Source organism: Girardinichthys multiradiatus, chromosome 5, assembly GCF_021462225.1.
Source record: "Girardinichthys multiradiatus isolate DD_20200921_A chromosome 5, DD_fGirMul_XY1, whole genome shotgun sequence".
Taxonomy (NCBI): Eukaryota; Metazoa; Chordata; class Actinopteri; order Cyprinodontiformes; family Goodeidae; genus Girardinichthys; species Girardinichthys multiradiatus.
Window position 1 is genome coordinate 14377792 of NC_061798.1, and position 16876 is coordinate 14394667.

At 38.7% G+C, this 16876-nt stretch overlaps 1 protein-coding gene across 1 annotated transcript in view; it reads left to right on the forward strand.

Annotated features, from left to right (window-relative positions):
• The window catches only part of ank2a (ankyrin 2a, neuronal), a 122438-nt gene that overhangs the window by 18988 nt on the left and 86574 nt on the right, over positions 1-16876 (forward strand). The window contains exons 2-3 of the mRNA XM_047366369.1: positions 5379-5480; positions 14639-14737. Coding sequence (XP_047222325.1) covers positions 5379-5480; positions 14639-14737 — 201 coding nt within the window. The remainder of the gene's footprint in view (positions 1-5378; positions 5481-14638; positions 14738-16876) is intronic.

Consider the following 16876-nt stretch of genomic DNA (forward strand, 5'->3'; position numbering starts at 1 on the left):
GTTGTCGTGTGCGAGTTTAGACTGGCTAAACATTCCACTTGCCCTTGTTCTACAGGGCAGTACACACAGTAGGTGAGCTGTAGCCCTTTGACAATTTGCCTAAATTCCTGTTCATGCAATAGAGCACTCTAGTTAGGATTTCAATGGTATTATAACCTTTAGTAAAAATACCACAGATTCATGGTATTATAATATTAACAGAAAGATTTAAATTGAAGAACTATAATATCATTGAATTTCTCTTATTTAAAAGATACGTGATAATAATTTTTCTGTGTAATATGATACACATAATTATAATCGCAAAACAAGGGGTGTCCAAAGTGTAGCCGCAAGCCATTTGCAGCGCTCGTAATGACTTTGTACTGAACTGTAGAGGGTAATATTGGATTGCGGAATAAGTGTGATTCGGTACAGCGCAAAGAGAGCAGCAGCAGCACAGTATGCGGGTGTGCACGCAGTTGAGACATTGTATCATCCTCTAGCGTCCATCAAATCTGAGACATGCTGATAAGCAGAATCTGATGGAGAAAATTATCAAATCATAATCATCCTTACTGCATCTTTGATTAATATCGCAATCGAAAAGCAATGCTTTGATGCATATTTGGTGTGAGATTATACTATACTTCACCCAATTGTTAGTGCTACCCTTAATACCAACAACTACTGTATATCTGAGATATTTAAGCTTGCAGAGAATGGTGGGGACTTGTGTAATGAGCAAGTAGATGTTGATTATTCATAATCAACATTGCCCCTTGCAATTTTTAGCATGACCATCACAATTCAATACTTTTATTATATTATGCAGCCTGAATGCTTAGCATTTGCTTGAATTTAAAGCAGAAAATGTGTTTGGACAGTATGCATGAGGATAGTGACACAGAGCTCAGCCCTGGGTAAATTCGCCGCAGGTGAAGGACTGCGCGTTGTTAACCATGCCCCTGTGATTCCACAATTGCAGCAGCAGGATCTAAATGCTCATAGGGTCCATAATGTTGGCAGATCCGTAGTTGTGTCTTTATTGTGGAACTATAATGTGAAAGGGGATAATGTAACCTGTTGAGTTCTTCACCATTTTCAGCAGTGTGGACATATTTACTATCTATCATCAAGTCTACGGACAGTTATCCTGTCTACTCATACCGAAGTCTAAAAACTTTTCCTTCCCTTAGCTAATGAAAGATGTTACTTGAACAGGTCAATCATAACCATTCTTCTAGATTAGAGCTAGTTGTCAATCAGCATGATTGTAAATTGTGTAGATAGTCTGGGAATCACATGAATGAGACATGCGATTAGCCTCTAGAAAACAGAATACTAGATTTGTGTGAACTTATAATGTCAATTTAGGCTAAATTATCAAAATTAAATTGAAATAGCTCTCTTTGGGTGACAAATTCATGTCTCTCCTGCATAGTTCATGGTGTATGTAAGGAACACCATAGGCCCTGCAGTCCATGTTTCACATTTAAACACCAGCTGCTATGCCACTCCCCAAACCCCTTGACCCCAATCGCAAACACCAAGGGGCTGGGGACGCGGTAGAATTGATGATCTGAAATGATAAAAATAGCAGACGCAGGAGAGACTGTGACAGTTAAATGTTTATGTGTGCAGTTGGTAACCTGCAAAGGGACAGACGTAGAGGAAGACCAGGCAGGACACAGACTAAGACAGAGCCAAGCTATGAAATATGATTTTTGTAATATTAAAAAGATTAAATGAAGTCATTACTGAGAAGAAATAATTATTTGACTGTTTTTGAAAGTTCAAAGCAAGAAATATATAAGTTGTTTTCGACGGATTCTTGCCCGGAAGCAGTATGAAAAAGATTCTACCAAAGGTAGTGTGTATAGGTGAGCAATTTAATCGTAACAATGGGTAATTCCTCATCATGTAAAGCCTGTGGATTAGATAAAACTTTAAAGAGTATTGGGAGTGACAGTGACTCAAACCAACAATCTGAATACTACAAGTTTGCTGACTCTCAACCTGAAGAGGTTGATTTCCAGGTAAGAGAAGGAAAACCTTGGCTTGTGCTGCTTTACTATCTTTTGTTTTTTGTTTTCTGCACCAACATAGTTCTGCCTATTTTTATCTGACTGCCGGTGTTGTGTTTGTCTATATGTGTGATGACCTCGGATGTACACAGTTTGACTTGTGAACTTTCACAGGGGCGTGGCCTCATCTCTCTCATGCATTGAGAAGCTCATTGCTTCCTACTTAGCATTCAGCAGAGCTGAAGTGGCTCCATCATTCCTTAACATCTGAAATAAGTTGTAGTTGCAACAAGCAATGTTGGGGACACATGAAAACATATGGAAGATGGCGCTCCGCTCGGATTAGGTCAAAATGTAACTTTTTGGCCTGGTGGAAAAATAACAGTGCGCATTACCTAAACACCCTACTCCCCTTCACAAAATATTTCAGTGACAGCATAATGCTGTAGGAATGCTTTTCCTTAAGACTTGGGCAGACCTTCCACCACGACGACCCTAAATGTACAGCCCCACAGTGGGATGGTTTAGATTAAAACATGTTCATTTCTTACAATGGTCAAGTCAAACTCCAGACTGAAATCTAATTGAGAATCTGAGGTAAGATGCAAAAATTGATATTTATAGACATTTTCTACCCAATTTCACTGAGTTTAAGCTATTTTGAGAAGAAAAATTGGGAAAATATTCATCTATGGATCTGCAAACCTGGAAGAGACATACACCATTTGCAGCTGTTATTGTGGCAAAAGGTGGTTCTACAAAGTATTGACTCAGAGTGTCTCAAACGTATTTGTTTTTCAAATTTGTATCTTTAATAAATTTAGAACACCATCTACCCCTTTGCATCCACTTCCCAAATGGTACTGTATATAGTGGTGATTTATCATAAAATCTTAATCTAATACATTGCAGTTTGTGGTTGTTGGATGAGAGAATATTAAAAAGTTCCAAAGGTATGATGACTTATGGTATGATAACAACAGCATGACTTTTTTTAGATGCTGGAAGTAAAAATGTTATATTTCTAGGCTGTGTCGGTCCGTTCTTCATTGTGCTAAATAGGAAGTTAAGCAAATGATCTTTGGATTTTTCAGTTTTAAACAAAATTTAGAATGGCCTACTCAGACTTATCTTACAGCCGTCTGCAAAACTGCACAATGCCTCCTCATTTGAATTGATGTTGTAATGTAAATATATGTAAATAAAACAATGGAAGAGACTAACATGACAATAAAACACAATATAATTTGCAAATGATTGAAGTACAGCTGGGCAATATATCAAATCACAATCATTATTGTAATACAAATGTGTACAAAACCGCCATTTCAAAGGACTGCTTGGATCTGTTATGTTGTAGGCTTTAACATTTCAAATGCTAAGCAATCTCACTCCTAGTGTTAGGAGCAAGTTTGGCTCTCACTGCCCTTGAGGTCAAGTCCTGATATACAGGTCCTTCTCAAAATATTAGCATATTGTGATAAAGTTCATTATTTTCCATAATGTCATGATGAAAATTTAACATTCATATATTTTAGATTCATTGCACACTAACTGAAATATTTCAGGTCTTTTATTGTCTTAATACGGATGATTTTGGCATACAGCTCATGAAAACCCAAAATTCCTACCTCACAAAATTAGCATATCATTAAAAGGGTCTCTAAACGAGCTATGAACCTAATCATCTGAATCAACGAGTTAACTCTAAACACCTGCAAAAGATTCCTGAGGCCTTTAAAACTCCCAGCCTGGTTCATCACTCAAAACCCCAATCATGGGTAAGACTGCCGACCTGACTGCTGTCCAGAAGGCCACTATTGACACCCTCAAGCAAGAGGGTAAGACACAGAAAGAAATTTCTGAACGAATAGGCTGTTCCCAGAGTGCTGTATCAAGGCACCTCAGTGGGTCTGTGGGAAGGAAAAAGTGTGGCAGAAAACGCTGCACAACGAGAAGAGGTGACCGGACTCTGAGGAAGATTGTGGAGAAGGGCCGATTCCAGACCTTGGGGGACCTGCGGAAGCAGTGGACTGAGTCTGGAGTAGAAACATCCAGAGCCACCGTGCACAGGCGTGTGCAGGAAATGGGCTATAGGTGCCGCATTCCCCAGGTCAAGCCACTTTTGAACCAGAAACAGCGGCAGAAGCGCCTGACCTGGGCTACAGAGAAGCAGCACTGGACTGTTGCTCAGTGGTCCAAAGTACTTTTTTCGGATGAAAGCAAATTCTGCATGTCATTCGGAAATCAAGGTGCCAGAGTAGACTGGGGAGAAGGAAATGCCAAAATGCCAGAAGTCCAGTGTCAAGTACCCACAGTCAGTGATGGTCTGGGGTGCCGTGTCAGCTGCTGGTGTTGGTCCACTGTGTTTTATCAAGGGCAGGGTCAATGCAGCTAGCTATCAGGAGATTTTGGAGCACTTCATGCTTCCATCTGCTGAAAAGCTTTATGGAGATGAAGATTTCATTTTTCAGCACGACCTGGCACCTGCTCACAGTGCCAAAACCACTGGTGAATGGTTTACTGACCATGGTATCACTGTGCTCAATTGGCCTGCCAACTCTCCTGACCTGAACCCCATAGAGAATCTGTGGGATATTGTGAAGAGAACGTTGAGAGACTCAAGACCCAACACTCTGGATGAGCTAAAGGCTGCTATCGAAGCATCCTGGGCCTCCATAAGACCTCAGCAGTGCCACAGGATGATTGCCTCCATGCCACGCCGCATTGAAGCAGTCATTTCTGCAAAAGGATTCCCGACCAAGTATGGAGTCCATAACTGTACATGATTATTTGAAGGTTGACGTTTTGTGTCTTAAAAACACTTTTCTTTTATTGGTCGGATGAAATATGCTAATTTTGTGAGATAGGAATTTTGGGTTTTCATGAGCTGTATGCCAAAATCATCCGTATTAAGACAATAAAAGACCTGAAATATTTCAGTTAGTGTGCAATGAATCTAAAATATATGAATGTTAAATTTTCATCATGACATTATGGAAAATAATGAACTTTATCACAATATGCTAATATTTTGAGAAGGACCTGTAGATGATAGTGGCTGAGATACTAAAGCTCACAAGCAAGTGATGGTAACATTGTGAGGAGAACAGGGAACAAACTGTGGGTTAACTCGAAAATGTATTGCTTTTGGCAAAAATATTGAAAATACATTTCCCTGATATTATCCATCCCTAAATGAAAGTCAACAATTACAACAATATTCTTTATTTTACCATCAGACACATTTTTTTAGCTTTTTGCAAGTTTTATTTTTCTTTTACACAATACAATAACATATCTAAACAACAATTAAGAGAATAATTTAATTGTTAATTTCTAATATTTTCAAATTTGTATCTATCTCTACAGTCCGACAGTAACACCAGTTTCCTTCGGGCTGCCCGAGCCGGGAACACTGACAAAGTCCTTGAATTCCTCAAAAACGGAGTAGACATCTGCACCTGCAACCAGGTAAGAAAAGGAAGTATTTCAAAATATTTTATCTCTGTTGCTTTGTGTGGGGTGCATAGTTTTACTTTTTTTTCTTAGTGGAGCCAATGTGCCATTTGTATCTCTATTAACACCTCTTGATACATATTTCACACATACCAGGGATCATGTGGGAACCACTTTGTCGCCGCATAATGGTCAGTTATGCCAAATAATGCCCAATTTTGTTAAATGTTTTACTAAATTCCTAACTATTTAATGCACTATCTTCAAATGGACATTCTCTTAATTTAGCATTTGCTTCTCAGCAAAAACACAAACAGTTTATATTTGCAAATAATTCTAAATATATTCAGGCAGTAAGGGGTTGACTCAATTCTATCTTTGCCATTCAGCCTATGGCATACTGACTGAAGATTTCTCAAGATGCTGAAAACATCCAAATTAGCTAGAAGCTCACAGGCAGGTAATCTAAAACAAGCTAGCTTTAGTGCTGTAGATGTCGGACCAGGTTAAACAAGACAAAATAAATACAGTCATATCAATAAATTAGAATGTGTGTTCCAATGAGGCACATTTGTTAGATTAAAAGTATCTTTTGAAGATACCAAACTTTAAGCAGCTATTTAACATCCTTTTCATCAAGCCCACATTTCAGATTTGATATTTTGATGTAATATTCTAATCCTCAATGCTGTGTTTTCATTAGCTGTAAATGGAAAAATCACCATGATTAAGAAAAGTGAATCCTTGAAAACATCGGTCTATGTGTAATTAATATACATATAGAATGTATTTCAGTTAGTGAATTAAGTTACTAAAATAAATGAACTTTTCAATAATGTTCTAATTTATTGAATGGGTCTGTAAATCAAACCTGTGTCATGGTTGCCTGAACCAAATGCACGAAAAAAGATTTATTTAAAGACAATTATAATGAATGTCAAGGAGATCTTGGTCTGGGGGGTTTTCTGGGAACACAGGACAGCAGAGTCAGTGATGGTGAAGGAATGGAGGAGGCTTACTGGTAAATGCAGAGGATGAACGCCAGGGGAAATGATAGGAATACGGGAAAGAGGTCCATGTGGTGATTTAGCTGGTAAATATAGGGCGATGGTGTAGGGAGGAGTGGAGGTGTAGATAAGAGCGTTGGAGGGTGGACAGGTTGCATTGAGGAGAAGTATGATCAGGAATGTTTAGGTTGCCTGCCATGGATTGGAGATCAGAAGGTTATTGTCAGTAGTAGATGGTTTGTGGCTTGAGATGCATGAGCACACAGAGAAGACAGTCTGTGTCAGATTGAGGGTTGCTTTAAACGAAGAAAAATGAGAAGAGATCATTAGCATGGGAAAAAAAAACACAAGAAGGATCACTAGAAACTCAGAGGGCTTAGGTTTACCACTTAGGTTAACACTCAAGCACCAAAGGAGTGGCATCGAGCTCCTCGTATACTCCAGCTGATGACTTGATAATGAACAGGTGTGCTGAAGCACTGCAATCCACCCTCCAGGAGTCCAGCAGCTCCGGTCCAACTGTGCCCTCCAGTGGAAACCTAAATCTCCAAAAACTGAAAAAACCAACCACACAGATACAAAACCACAGATTCCTGACACATTCATTAAAAGTTATGGGAAATGCTGATGATTGCTTTTTAGGAAACTTGCGCATCATTTGTTTATGCAAATGTTGGATTTCAACAAGTTTTCTTTTACAAAATGAATGTTGTGATTGCTTTTAAATAGTTAAAACAATTTCAATCCAACTAATTTTTAAAGGCTTAGATACAAAACATATAGGGAGTATGCTCTGGGAAAAATGATAATGCAGAAATTTTGTCTCGTCAGGTAAAATTAACACCAAACTGTGTTACAACCGAATGGTTGGTTGGTCAATAAAAATTTGGTGTGAGAGCAAGATGAAGCTTTGACAATGTGTCATTGACCACTTTACTTCTGACTTTTAGTTTTATTACTTTTACTAAACAAGTGACTTCTAAATATTTTTGTAGATGGTGTGATTTTTAAAGCAACCGTAGGTTATAAAACAATATCTTAAGCTTTGAAAATCGCAAAGAGAAATTATAGTTTGCCACAAGCCATGGGAAAAAGGAGACACTGCAGATATGTGCTCAGATGAGAACAAAATTTGACTTTTTGGCCTGTATACAAAATGTGCGATAGAAAACTGACAATGTGCATCACCTTGAATTCACCATCCCAATGGTGAGTTGGATGCTATGTGGTTGCCTTGGTCACAGGGAAGCATTTTAGAGTTGACGAGGAGATGGATGAAGACAAATACATGGAAATCCTGAAAGAAAACCTATTAAGACCTGCTAAAAACTTAAGACTAGGACAAAGGCTCATTTGCTAGTAGGGCAACAACTGTAAACATGCAGCCAGAGCTATAATGGAATGGTTCAGATGTTTTCCTACCACTTTAAAGTTATGCGCTGTTTTCTATTGGTCTGTCACATAAATTTGAAATAAAATACAGGTCCTTCTCAAAACATTAGCATATTGTGATAAAGTTCATTATTTTCCATAATGTCATGATGAAAATATAACGTTCATATATTTTAGATTCATTGCACACTAACTGAAATATTTCAGGTCTTTTATTGTCTTAATACGGATGATTTTGGCATACAGCTCATGAAAACCCAAAATTCCTATCTCACAAAATTAGCATATCATTAAAAGGGTCTCTAAACGAGCTATGAACCTAATCATCTGAATCAACGAGTTAACTCTAAACACCTGCAAAAGATTCCTGAGGCCTTTAAAACTCCCAGCCTGGTTCATCACTCAAAACCCCAATCATGGGTAAGACTGCCGACCTGAGTGTTGTCCAGAAGGCCACTATTGACACCCTCAAGCAAGAGGGTAAGACACAGAAAGAAATTTCTGAACGAATAGGCTGTTCCCAGAGTGCTGTATCAAGGCACCTCAGTGGGAAGTCTGTGGGAAGGAAAAAGTGTGGCAGAAAACGCTGCACAACGAGAAGAGGTGACCGGACCCTGAGGAAGATTGTGGAGAAGGGCCGATTCCAGACCTTGGGGGACCTGCGGAAGCAGTGGACTGAGTCTGGAGTAGAAACATCCAGAGCCACCGTGCACAGGCGTGTGCAGGAAATGGGCTACAGGTGCCCCATTCCCCAGGTCAAGCCACTTTTGAACCAGAAACAGCGGCAGAAGCGCCTGACCTGGGCTACAGAGAAGCAGCACTGGACTGTTGCTCAGTGTTCCAAAGTACTTTTTTCGGATGAAAGCAAATTCTGCATGTCATTCGGAAATCAAGGTGCCAGAGTCTGGAGGAAGACTGGGGAGAAGGAAATGCCAAAATGCCAGAAGTCCAGTGTCAAGTACCCACAGTCAGTGATGGTCTGGGGTGCCGTGTCAGCTGCTGGTGTTGGTCCACTGTGTTTTATCAAGGGCAGGGTCAATGCAGCTAGCTATCAGGAGATTTTGGAGCACTTCATGCTTCCATCTGCTGAAAAGTTTTATGGAGATGAAGATTTCATTTTTCAGCACGACCTGGCACCTGCTCACAGTACCAAAACCACTGGTAAATGGTTTACTGACCATGGTATCACTGTGCTCAATTGGCCTGCCAACTCTCCTGACCCGAACCCCATAGAGAATCTGTGGGATATTGTGAAGAGAACGTTGAGAGACTCAAGACCCAACACTCTGGATGAGCTAAAGGCCGCTATTGAAGCATCCTGGGCCTCCATAAGACCTCAGCAGTGCCACAGGCTGATTGCCTCCATGCCACGCCGCATTGAAGCAGTCATTTCTGCAAAAGGATTCCCGACCAAGTATTGAGTGCATAACTGTACATGATTATTTGAAGGTTGACGTTTTTTGTATTAAAAACACTTTTCTTTTATTGGTCGGATGAAATATGCTAATTTTGTGAGATAGGAATTTTGGGTTTTCATGAGCTGTATGCCAAAATCATCCGTATTAAGACAATAAAAGACCTGAAATATTTCAGTTAGTGTGCAATGAATCTAAAATATATGAATGTTAAATTTTCATCATGACATTATGGAAAATAATGAACTTTATCACAATATGCTAATATTTTGAGAAGGACCTGTATATGGAAGTTTAAGCTCAAGGCCTTCGAAAACATTTGCAAGGGACTTTAATAGGTAAAGTATAGCATATATTTTATATTCCACCAATATGAAACAGGATATTAGAAAGTATTTGCATTTTACCAAAAACTGTACCTGGTATCTGTTTATTGACTGATCCAATGAAACAGAAAATCTGATTTAAAAAAAACCAATTACAGCTGATCTTTGCACTGCCCCTCATAATAACATCGTAGAAATGACCTTTGTTAATACGTATTCAAACAAACATAGTGCCGTTGTGCCCAGTGACATATCTAAAATTGCGTCCCTCAACACACCCATTGCTCCCACCAATCTGAGCAGCACTGACAGCTGCTGCCCCCCCTACTGCCCACCCTTTCCACATTCCACTGAGGAAGTGGAGCAATCCAACGGGGTCAAATACTTCCATAAACAGCTCCGTCAACCCCTCTGTGTCATTGTGATTTGCAGCAGTCACGAGGCAACTCACAGAGGGATGCTGACTGGGCCTACGTGAGCATGTGTATTGTGCGTGGAAGTTCCTGCCTTATCCACCCCTTTCTGTTGGCTTTTTCATAATTCTGCCACAAATTAACAGCAAATTTTTATAAACTGGATTGTAATTGGTTGGTAACTAAAATGTATAGATGGCCACCTATTGCTCTACTGCATGTTGCCATGGGCACCATAGTTTTGCTTTGAGCATCACACACACACACACACACACACACACACGCAAACAAACAAACACAAGACCCTGCAACACAAGAGTCATGCCTTTAAAAGTATTTCCTCGGGTCAGATGACCAAATGTGAGATGCTGTCAGGTGACAAAATGTGAGTGACATTATTATATAAATCCTAGTGATCTCCTTTTGTAGAATTAGTTTGTGTGTGTGTAAAGGTCAATAAACGAAGATATATAATCTTAAACAGAGCTTTATACATTATATTCTTAGTGTTTAGGATTTTTTTATATATATTTTTAGACACTAGTGGCCTTTATTTTTCAAATCTTTTTCCGAAAGTGAGCTCACAGGAAATGCTGTGGAGAGGGGGGAAGACATGTGACAAACGTCAACGGGTTCGGACTTGAACCCGTGACAGCCACATCGAGGACTAAGATCTCAGTACAAAGTCGCATGCCTAACTCCAGCGCCACCACCCCACCCTTCTTCATGTTTTTTAAAACATATTTTATTGTGATGGCAGGGACAGATGAAGGCTTTCTCTAATTGTATGAAGCAGTTATTACAAGCTGTCAGTCAGCTGTGTATTATGATTGAAAAATCTATCCATCCATCGTCTATATTTGCTTATCCATACTGGGTTGCAGGGGAGCTGGAGCCTATCTCCAGCACCCATTGGGCGAGAGGCGGGGTCGCCAGTCCATCACATGGCAACGCAGAGATACACAGAACAAACAAGCATGCACACAAACGCGCGCATGCACACACGCATAAGTGCACACACACAAACACACACACAATACATGCAGAAAGACCTCAGGCAGAGATTCTAACCCTTCTTGCTACAAACCAGCAGTTCTACCAACTGCACCACCATGCAGCCCTGATTGAAAATTCTTGCCCCTAAACCTCTCCTTTTGTTTAAAGCTGTGTAAAAGTAAGTCAGTTGAAACATTTACAGTAGCAATAGAGTCGTCACTTGCCACCATGGGAGACCCATGCATCGCTTTCTTGAGGCTGCAGAATTCTTTTTTTTTATTAAAAGATGTTTGCAAGTAGCTACAAAGGTTAGTCACTCTTTACCAGGGCAGATTCCTGGGCTAATTAGCTTGCTAACACCAGGTTATTTGACAGATAATTTAAAGAGAATCGAATTCCTATAAACAGCTCTTTGTTTTCAGTGAGGCACAATTATTTTAGAACTAAAACTCAATCAACCTAGTATTTATTCTATGGTTTTATGTTTGCCACGAATCTGTATATTTATTTATTTTATTTTTGGTTGACAATACCTTTAAATTGAATCTCATTACTTAACATTGGACTAGGACTTTAATCGCTATCCTTAAAATATCTTTAATAATGGTTAGCGATTTAAAATAATTCTCAAAATAAAATGAGAATGTCTATATCTATTTCTATTCATTTGAATCCGTCTATAGGATTAGATTGTTAGATTGATTTGATTACTTGTTTCTGGATACAAATTTAGCAAATCCTTTGAGAGGGTTCTCACAGTAGTTTGCTTTAATCATGGCCCACTCCTCCCAACAGAACCAGTGTAACTGAGTCAGGTTCACTGCCTTGCTCACACATACCTTTTCAGTTCTGTCTATTTGCAAGTAGCAAATAGAAATTGTTACAGCGATCCTTACTGACGTAAAATGGGAAACTTTTTTGCTGACTGAGAAAAAAGGCTTACGTGTCTTTCAGTGCAGTATATTTAAATATCTGGTTTCAGCTGCAGCTATACAATATTATATTAATAATCATCATTACAGCAGTGTGTAATACTATTTTAGCAGATGTTTGTGTTTTCAAATGAAATTAATTTCTTTTTGTTGCCTTCTTCAGATTTTCTGTTTAATATTAATATAGATATATATAAGATGTATAGAGATATTTATGTCATTATGATACGATTAGTTCCAAAACCTGTGGAGTCACTTGTGTAATGACAAAGACAGTCATGAATTCACAATGATTATTTTCTATGCATCCAGAAAGTTAAATTGGATGCTGTGTTAAAGATATTTTCAATAATTCTTGTTTGTTTTTATGCAGTCACCTACCCACATTCTTGGAGTAGCAGTTTAACTTTATTTGCTAGATATTCATAGAAGCTGGTACCTCAGGAATGAGTTCATTGATAATTAAAGTATCCAGTCCTAGAAAGCAGCAACCAACTCTGAGGCCAGAGCTTTGTGCCAATGGCAGGGGACCATCCAAGTTAGAGAAGGCAGGAGAGTTATTCCTAGCCTGCCAAAGCTACAGTAGGACTAGAATGCCTCTTGCACTTCTTGGATAAATGAGGTAACAAGATACAACACATTTTTCATAGGGGTGAATTTATTTCCAGCATTTAACAATTTTAGACTTTCTAGACGTCTGTTTGTGTGCAACAGAATCTGCATGAATCAGCTTCATTTGCTTGATCTCTTTTGCTCTACCTCCTTACTGTCAAATAACCAGACTTTCCCTCTAATCTACCCCAGTTAATCCTTGGGGAGTGATATTGCTCTTTAATCTGCATTTCCTCTTTTCCCAACCAAAGTGTTATCCCCATGTGACACTCAGGTCCCTAAAGTCACCCCAATTAACTGTGACCACTTATGTGTGATCATAACAAAGGTCAGCGGTCAGAAGGCAGATGAATATTAATCTATGTTGGATGGAGTTCAGCGATTTCCATCCAACCTGATGACGCTGACTGTCCATTAGCTAAATGAAGCTTTCACTAATAGCTCAGGGCAGAGGGAGAAGGGGTTTTAGATCTGTCTGTTTGAAAAAGTGTCTACATATGTGTGTTTGTTGGGTGGGTTTGCTCATTTCTCCTTGAATAAGTAATGGTTTAAATGTAATTGAAACACTATAAAAAGGTTGCAGTAAAAACTTTTTTTAGCTGTGTCATGGTCCACCATTTTATAACCGACACATGATTAAACCTTTTCTGCCTTCTCTAATATTAGCAAAGACAGGCTGATCTCACTGTTGTTTTCACTTAAAAGATATGAACCAGATAAACAAAGACAATATGAAATAAAGCTTTCTACAGGACAGGTTTTTTTTTATGATCAGTACAGCTTGAACTTTAATTAGTCTTTTTCAGTTGATAGAAAACCCTTTGCCTCTGACAAATGCCCCATTTTGTTCTCGCTGAAAGGTTGACATATTTTAGTTGCCCCTAAAAGTGGCCGCAATCTATGTTTGCATGTGTTCCACATGCTCCCTATGACTGTGCAGAAACTTTACACTCCTGCTGGCTGTTTGGCATTTGGCAGGTTGGGGAGCTAGTGTGAGACTTGTGTCTATTTTTTATTTGTCAGTGTGTATTTGCATACTCCAAAGTTGTGTAAGATATAGGTCCTTAGCAACATAGCAGCTCCTCTTCTGCATTTGATCCACAAGGAGTGACTGGGAAGCACCTCCTCTTTCTGTAATCTATCTGACTGAACCTGCAGTGGTGGGGATAGTAGGCACAGAAGAACTGAAAGAAAATGAAACTTCATCGCATTTAAATTCAATATTCCATATTAATAGAGAAGATCAAAGGACACTGGTGCAGACGGAATATTGAGCGTGAGAAGACGGCTAATTTTAAAGAGCAGGAAATCTGGCGTAAACAACTGGTTTAATATTCTGCCTCAGATGGAGGAAAAGGAGGATAAGGTGCATTTCTGCTATTGATTTACCAGTCTGAGAGAAGATATGTGTCTATATGTGTGTCCTCATTACAAAATATTTAATTAGTTCTCTTACTTACTCTGCTGCTATTATAGCACTGTTTGATGTAGATCTTTTTTTTATGTAGAATGTAGATCTTCACCTTAATTAAGGGATTTCATCTAACCAAAATCAGCAGCAGTCACCACAGGATTAATCCTGAGTAATCAGGACCTAAAACATTTTTAAACGATTAAATATTTTAAAAATTTAAAATTAAATAATGAATTAAACATTAAAAGACAAAAATGCAGTTTTTTTCTTGTTGTCATTTATTGATTTTACAGGTTTAAATTACCCTAACTTTGACCCTTCTTCACTTACAGCAACTACATGGAAGAGTGTTGTTACTGCAACTTTGTTGCACTCGATGCATTTTCTGATTTGAAAAAGATAGCTAGTTTCAGATGAGCTGGCCAGGGCAGGTAAAGCTAAAAACAGGCTTACTCCAGCCACCTTCCAATTTGTCTAACTGCCGATTTTAATAAGTGAAACGTTTCTCTTATGATGCTCGAATCAACATTTTCCTCATTTTATGTATTATTTCTGTCTGTAACTAACTGTATTTCAGACTCAGTAAGACTATAAATTAAATCAGTATTTTTTCTGGAACACAATATTTCTGTATGTAATGTACCAACATTAATATTTTTACTGCAGAATGGTCTCAATGCATTACATCTGGCAGCTAAAGAGGGACACAAAGATTTAGTAGAAGAACTCCTGCAAAGAGGAGCCTCCGTTGACTCAGCTACCAAGGTACGCTCACAAGTTAACATCATCTAAGATCTTATGTTATTCTGTGTTTATTCTATAGACATATCACAGTTTCATATTTAGCTGCTACTTAATAATCACATATTTGAAATTTTAAAAAATGGAAGGAGAGAAGGCAGCGCCCTCGCTTTTATGCATTACCTTTAAGTCTCCAACTTAAAAAAGGTTAAATGAGGCCATACTTGGATTATAGTTCGTAGTTCACCTTCAGTGAAAGTGAGTGAGGGGGATGAATGTAGCTGTGTAGTATGATGCTTGGCAATCTGCTCGCTATGAGGCACTGAACAGCCAACATGGAATCTGTCACCATGCTGCTTGTGTCCTTGGACTGGCATGTAGATGTAAGTGCGAAGTTCTCCGTAACCTTCATGTCCTAATAAATGACTGAATGATCATAAAGGTTTGATTACTGAAGTGGATACATCCAAAAGATCATGTGTCTGAAGAATCTGACCTTTACATTTAAGATATACCACATATCATTCACTCTTCTGTGCGTTAAGCATAATTTATAAACCATAATTCTGGTTTTAGACCTCAGTGCCTTTACCCAATATAAAAATCATCTCTGTCGCTCTCTGTCATTCTGTTTCCTCCATTTGGTGCTCAATTGCAACAACTGTGACTGGTTGATGCCTTGCTAATCTATCTATGGAGCTAGTCTATTTCTCATGTTAGTTATATTGTAAGTAAGAATTTAACAACGTACACAATTATATGTAAAATAAAAAAATAATACAAATACAATCTGAATATTTTTGTTATAATATTATTAGTATCATAATAAAATAGGCATACTGGTATATTATATAACTGTATATATATTTTATTAGTAGTATCATAATATAATATATATACTGTTATATCATATAGGAATAACGAAAAAGCCGATCAAGATTTTTTGGTTTCAATGTCAGTCCTATCAACCAAAATAATCATAACGGTATTAATGAATGCAAGATGTATTTGGTGGTAACTGCGGCTCCATATAGAACATCCGTGTACCTGTTAACACCTAAATCCAAATACCTATGGGTGTAAGTGTGAGCATGCTTGTGTATATAAGGTTTCTCTACAAAATTAATATAGCGAGTGTGAGGAGCCACAGACCTGCTCCCCTGGACCCAAGACAGACACAGAGGAGATCTGAGCCACAGACATCCAAAGGTCGCCCAGAGCACAGAAACCCCAGGAGTACCACCGCCAGGACTACTATCACCCCCCAGAGAAGATCAGAGGAGAGCCCCTGGGGAGCCACCCAGCAGCCACAGTGCAGAAGTCCCAGAGAGCTGCAGCGACGAGCCCACAGGCCACGCCAGCAGCCATCTAGGAGCAGATCCAGCCATGGACCCAGAGATGTTTGGTTATTTGTCCTGATACATGCTGTAGGGGAACCGTATAATATTTTAACCAGTTTATGAAAGAGTTTCCAAAAGCAAATTTACTCAAGGATGCCAACAAGAATTTCCAGTTTACTCCATTAAATACTTTTTCTGCATCTAGAGGTAATATAATAGTCTCAGTGTTTTTTCTGTAGGAATAGTCTTTTAAATTAAGTAATCTGCATGAATTTGTGGATGAATGCCTCCTTTTTATAAAACCAGTTTGGTCAGGATGTATTATGAGAGGAGTTACCTTTTCTACTCTTTTTGCAAGAGCTTTACAAATGATTTTGAGATCAATGTTAATAAGGGATATGGGACGTAGCTGGTAGGAAATACTGGGTCTTTGTCTGGTTTTAAGAGGAGAGTAATGTTGGCAGAATTTATATTTGGTGGAACTCTGTCATTTCCTCAGTTTCCTGCAACATTCTGTGGAATATTGGAGCCAAACTATTCCAGAATTCTTTGTAGAACTCTGTTGGGAATCCATCTGGACCTGGAGCCTTTTTATTAGGCATGCTTGTGAGAGCTTCTTGGATTTCGGCTGAAGTCAGTGGTACATTCAGGGCCATCATTTGGCTATCTGATCATTTAGGAAGTGTTACTTTGTCCAGAAATTGATCAGTGTCGTAATCTGACAGGTCTGTCTGTGGTGAATATAAAGCTTTGTAGAAATCTCTGAAAATGCTGTTTATTCTTTCAGGATCATAAACTGTATTCCTTGTCGATTCTTTAACAG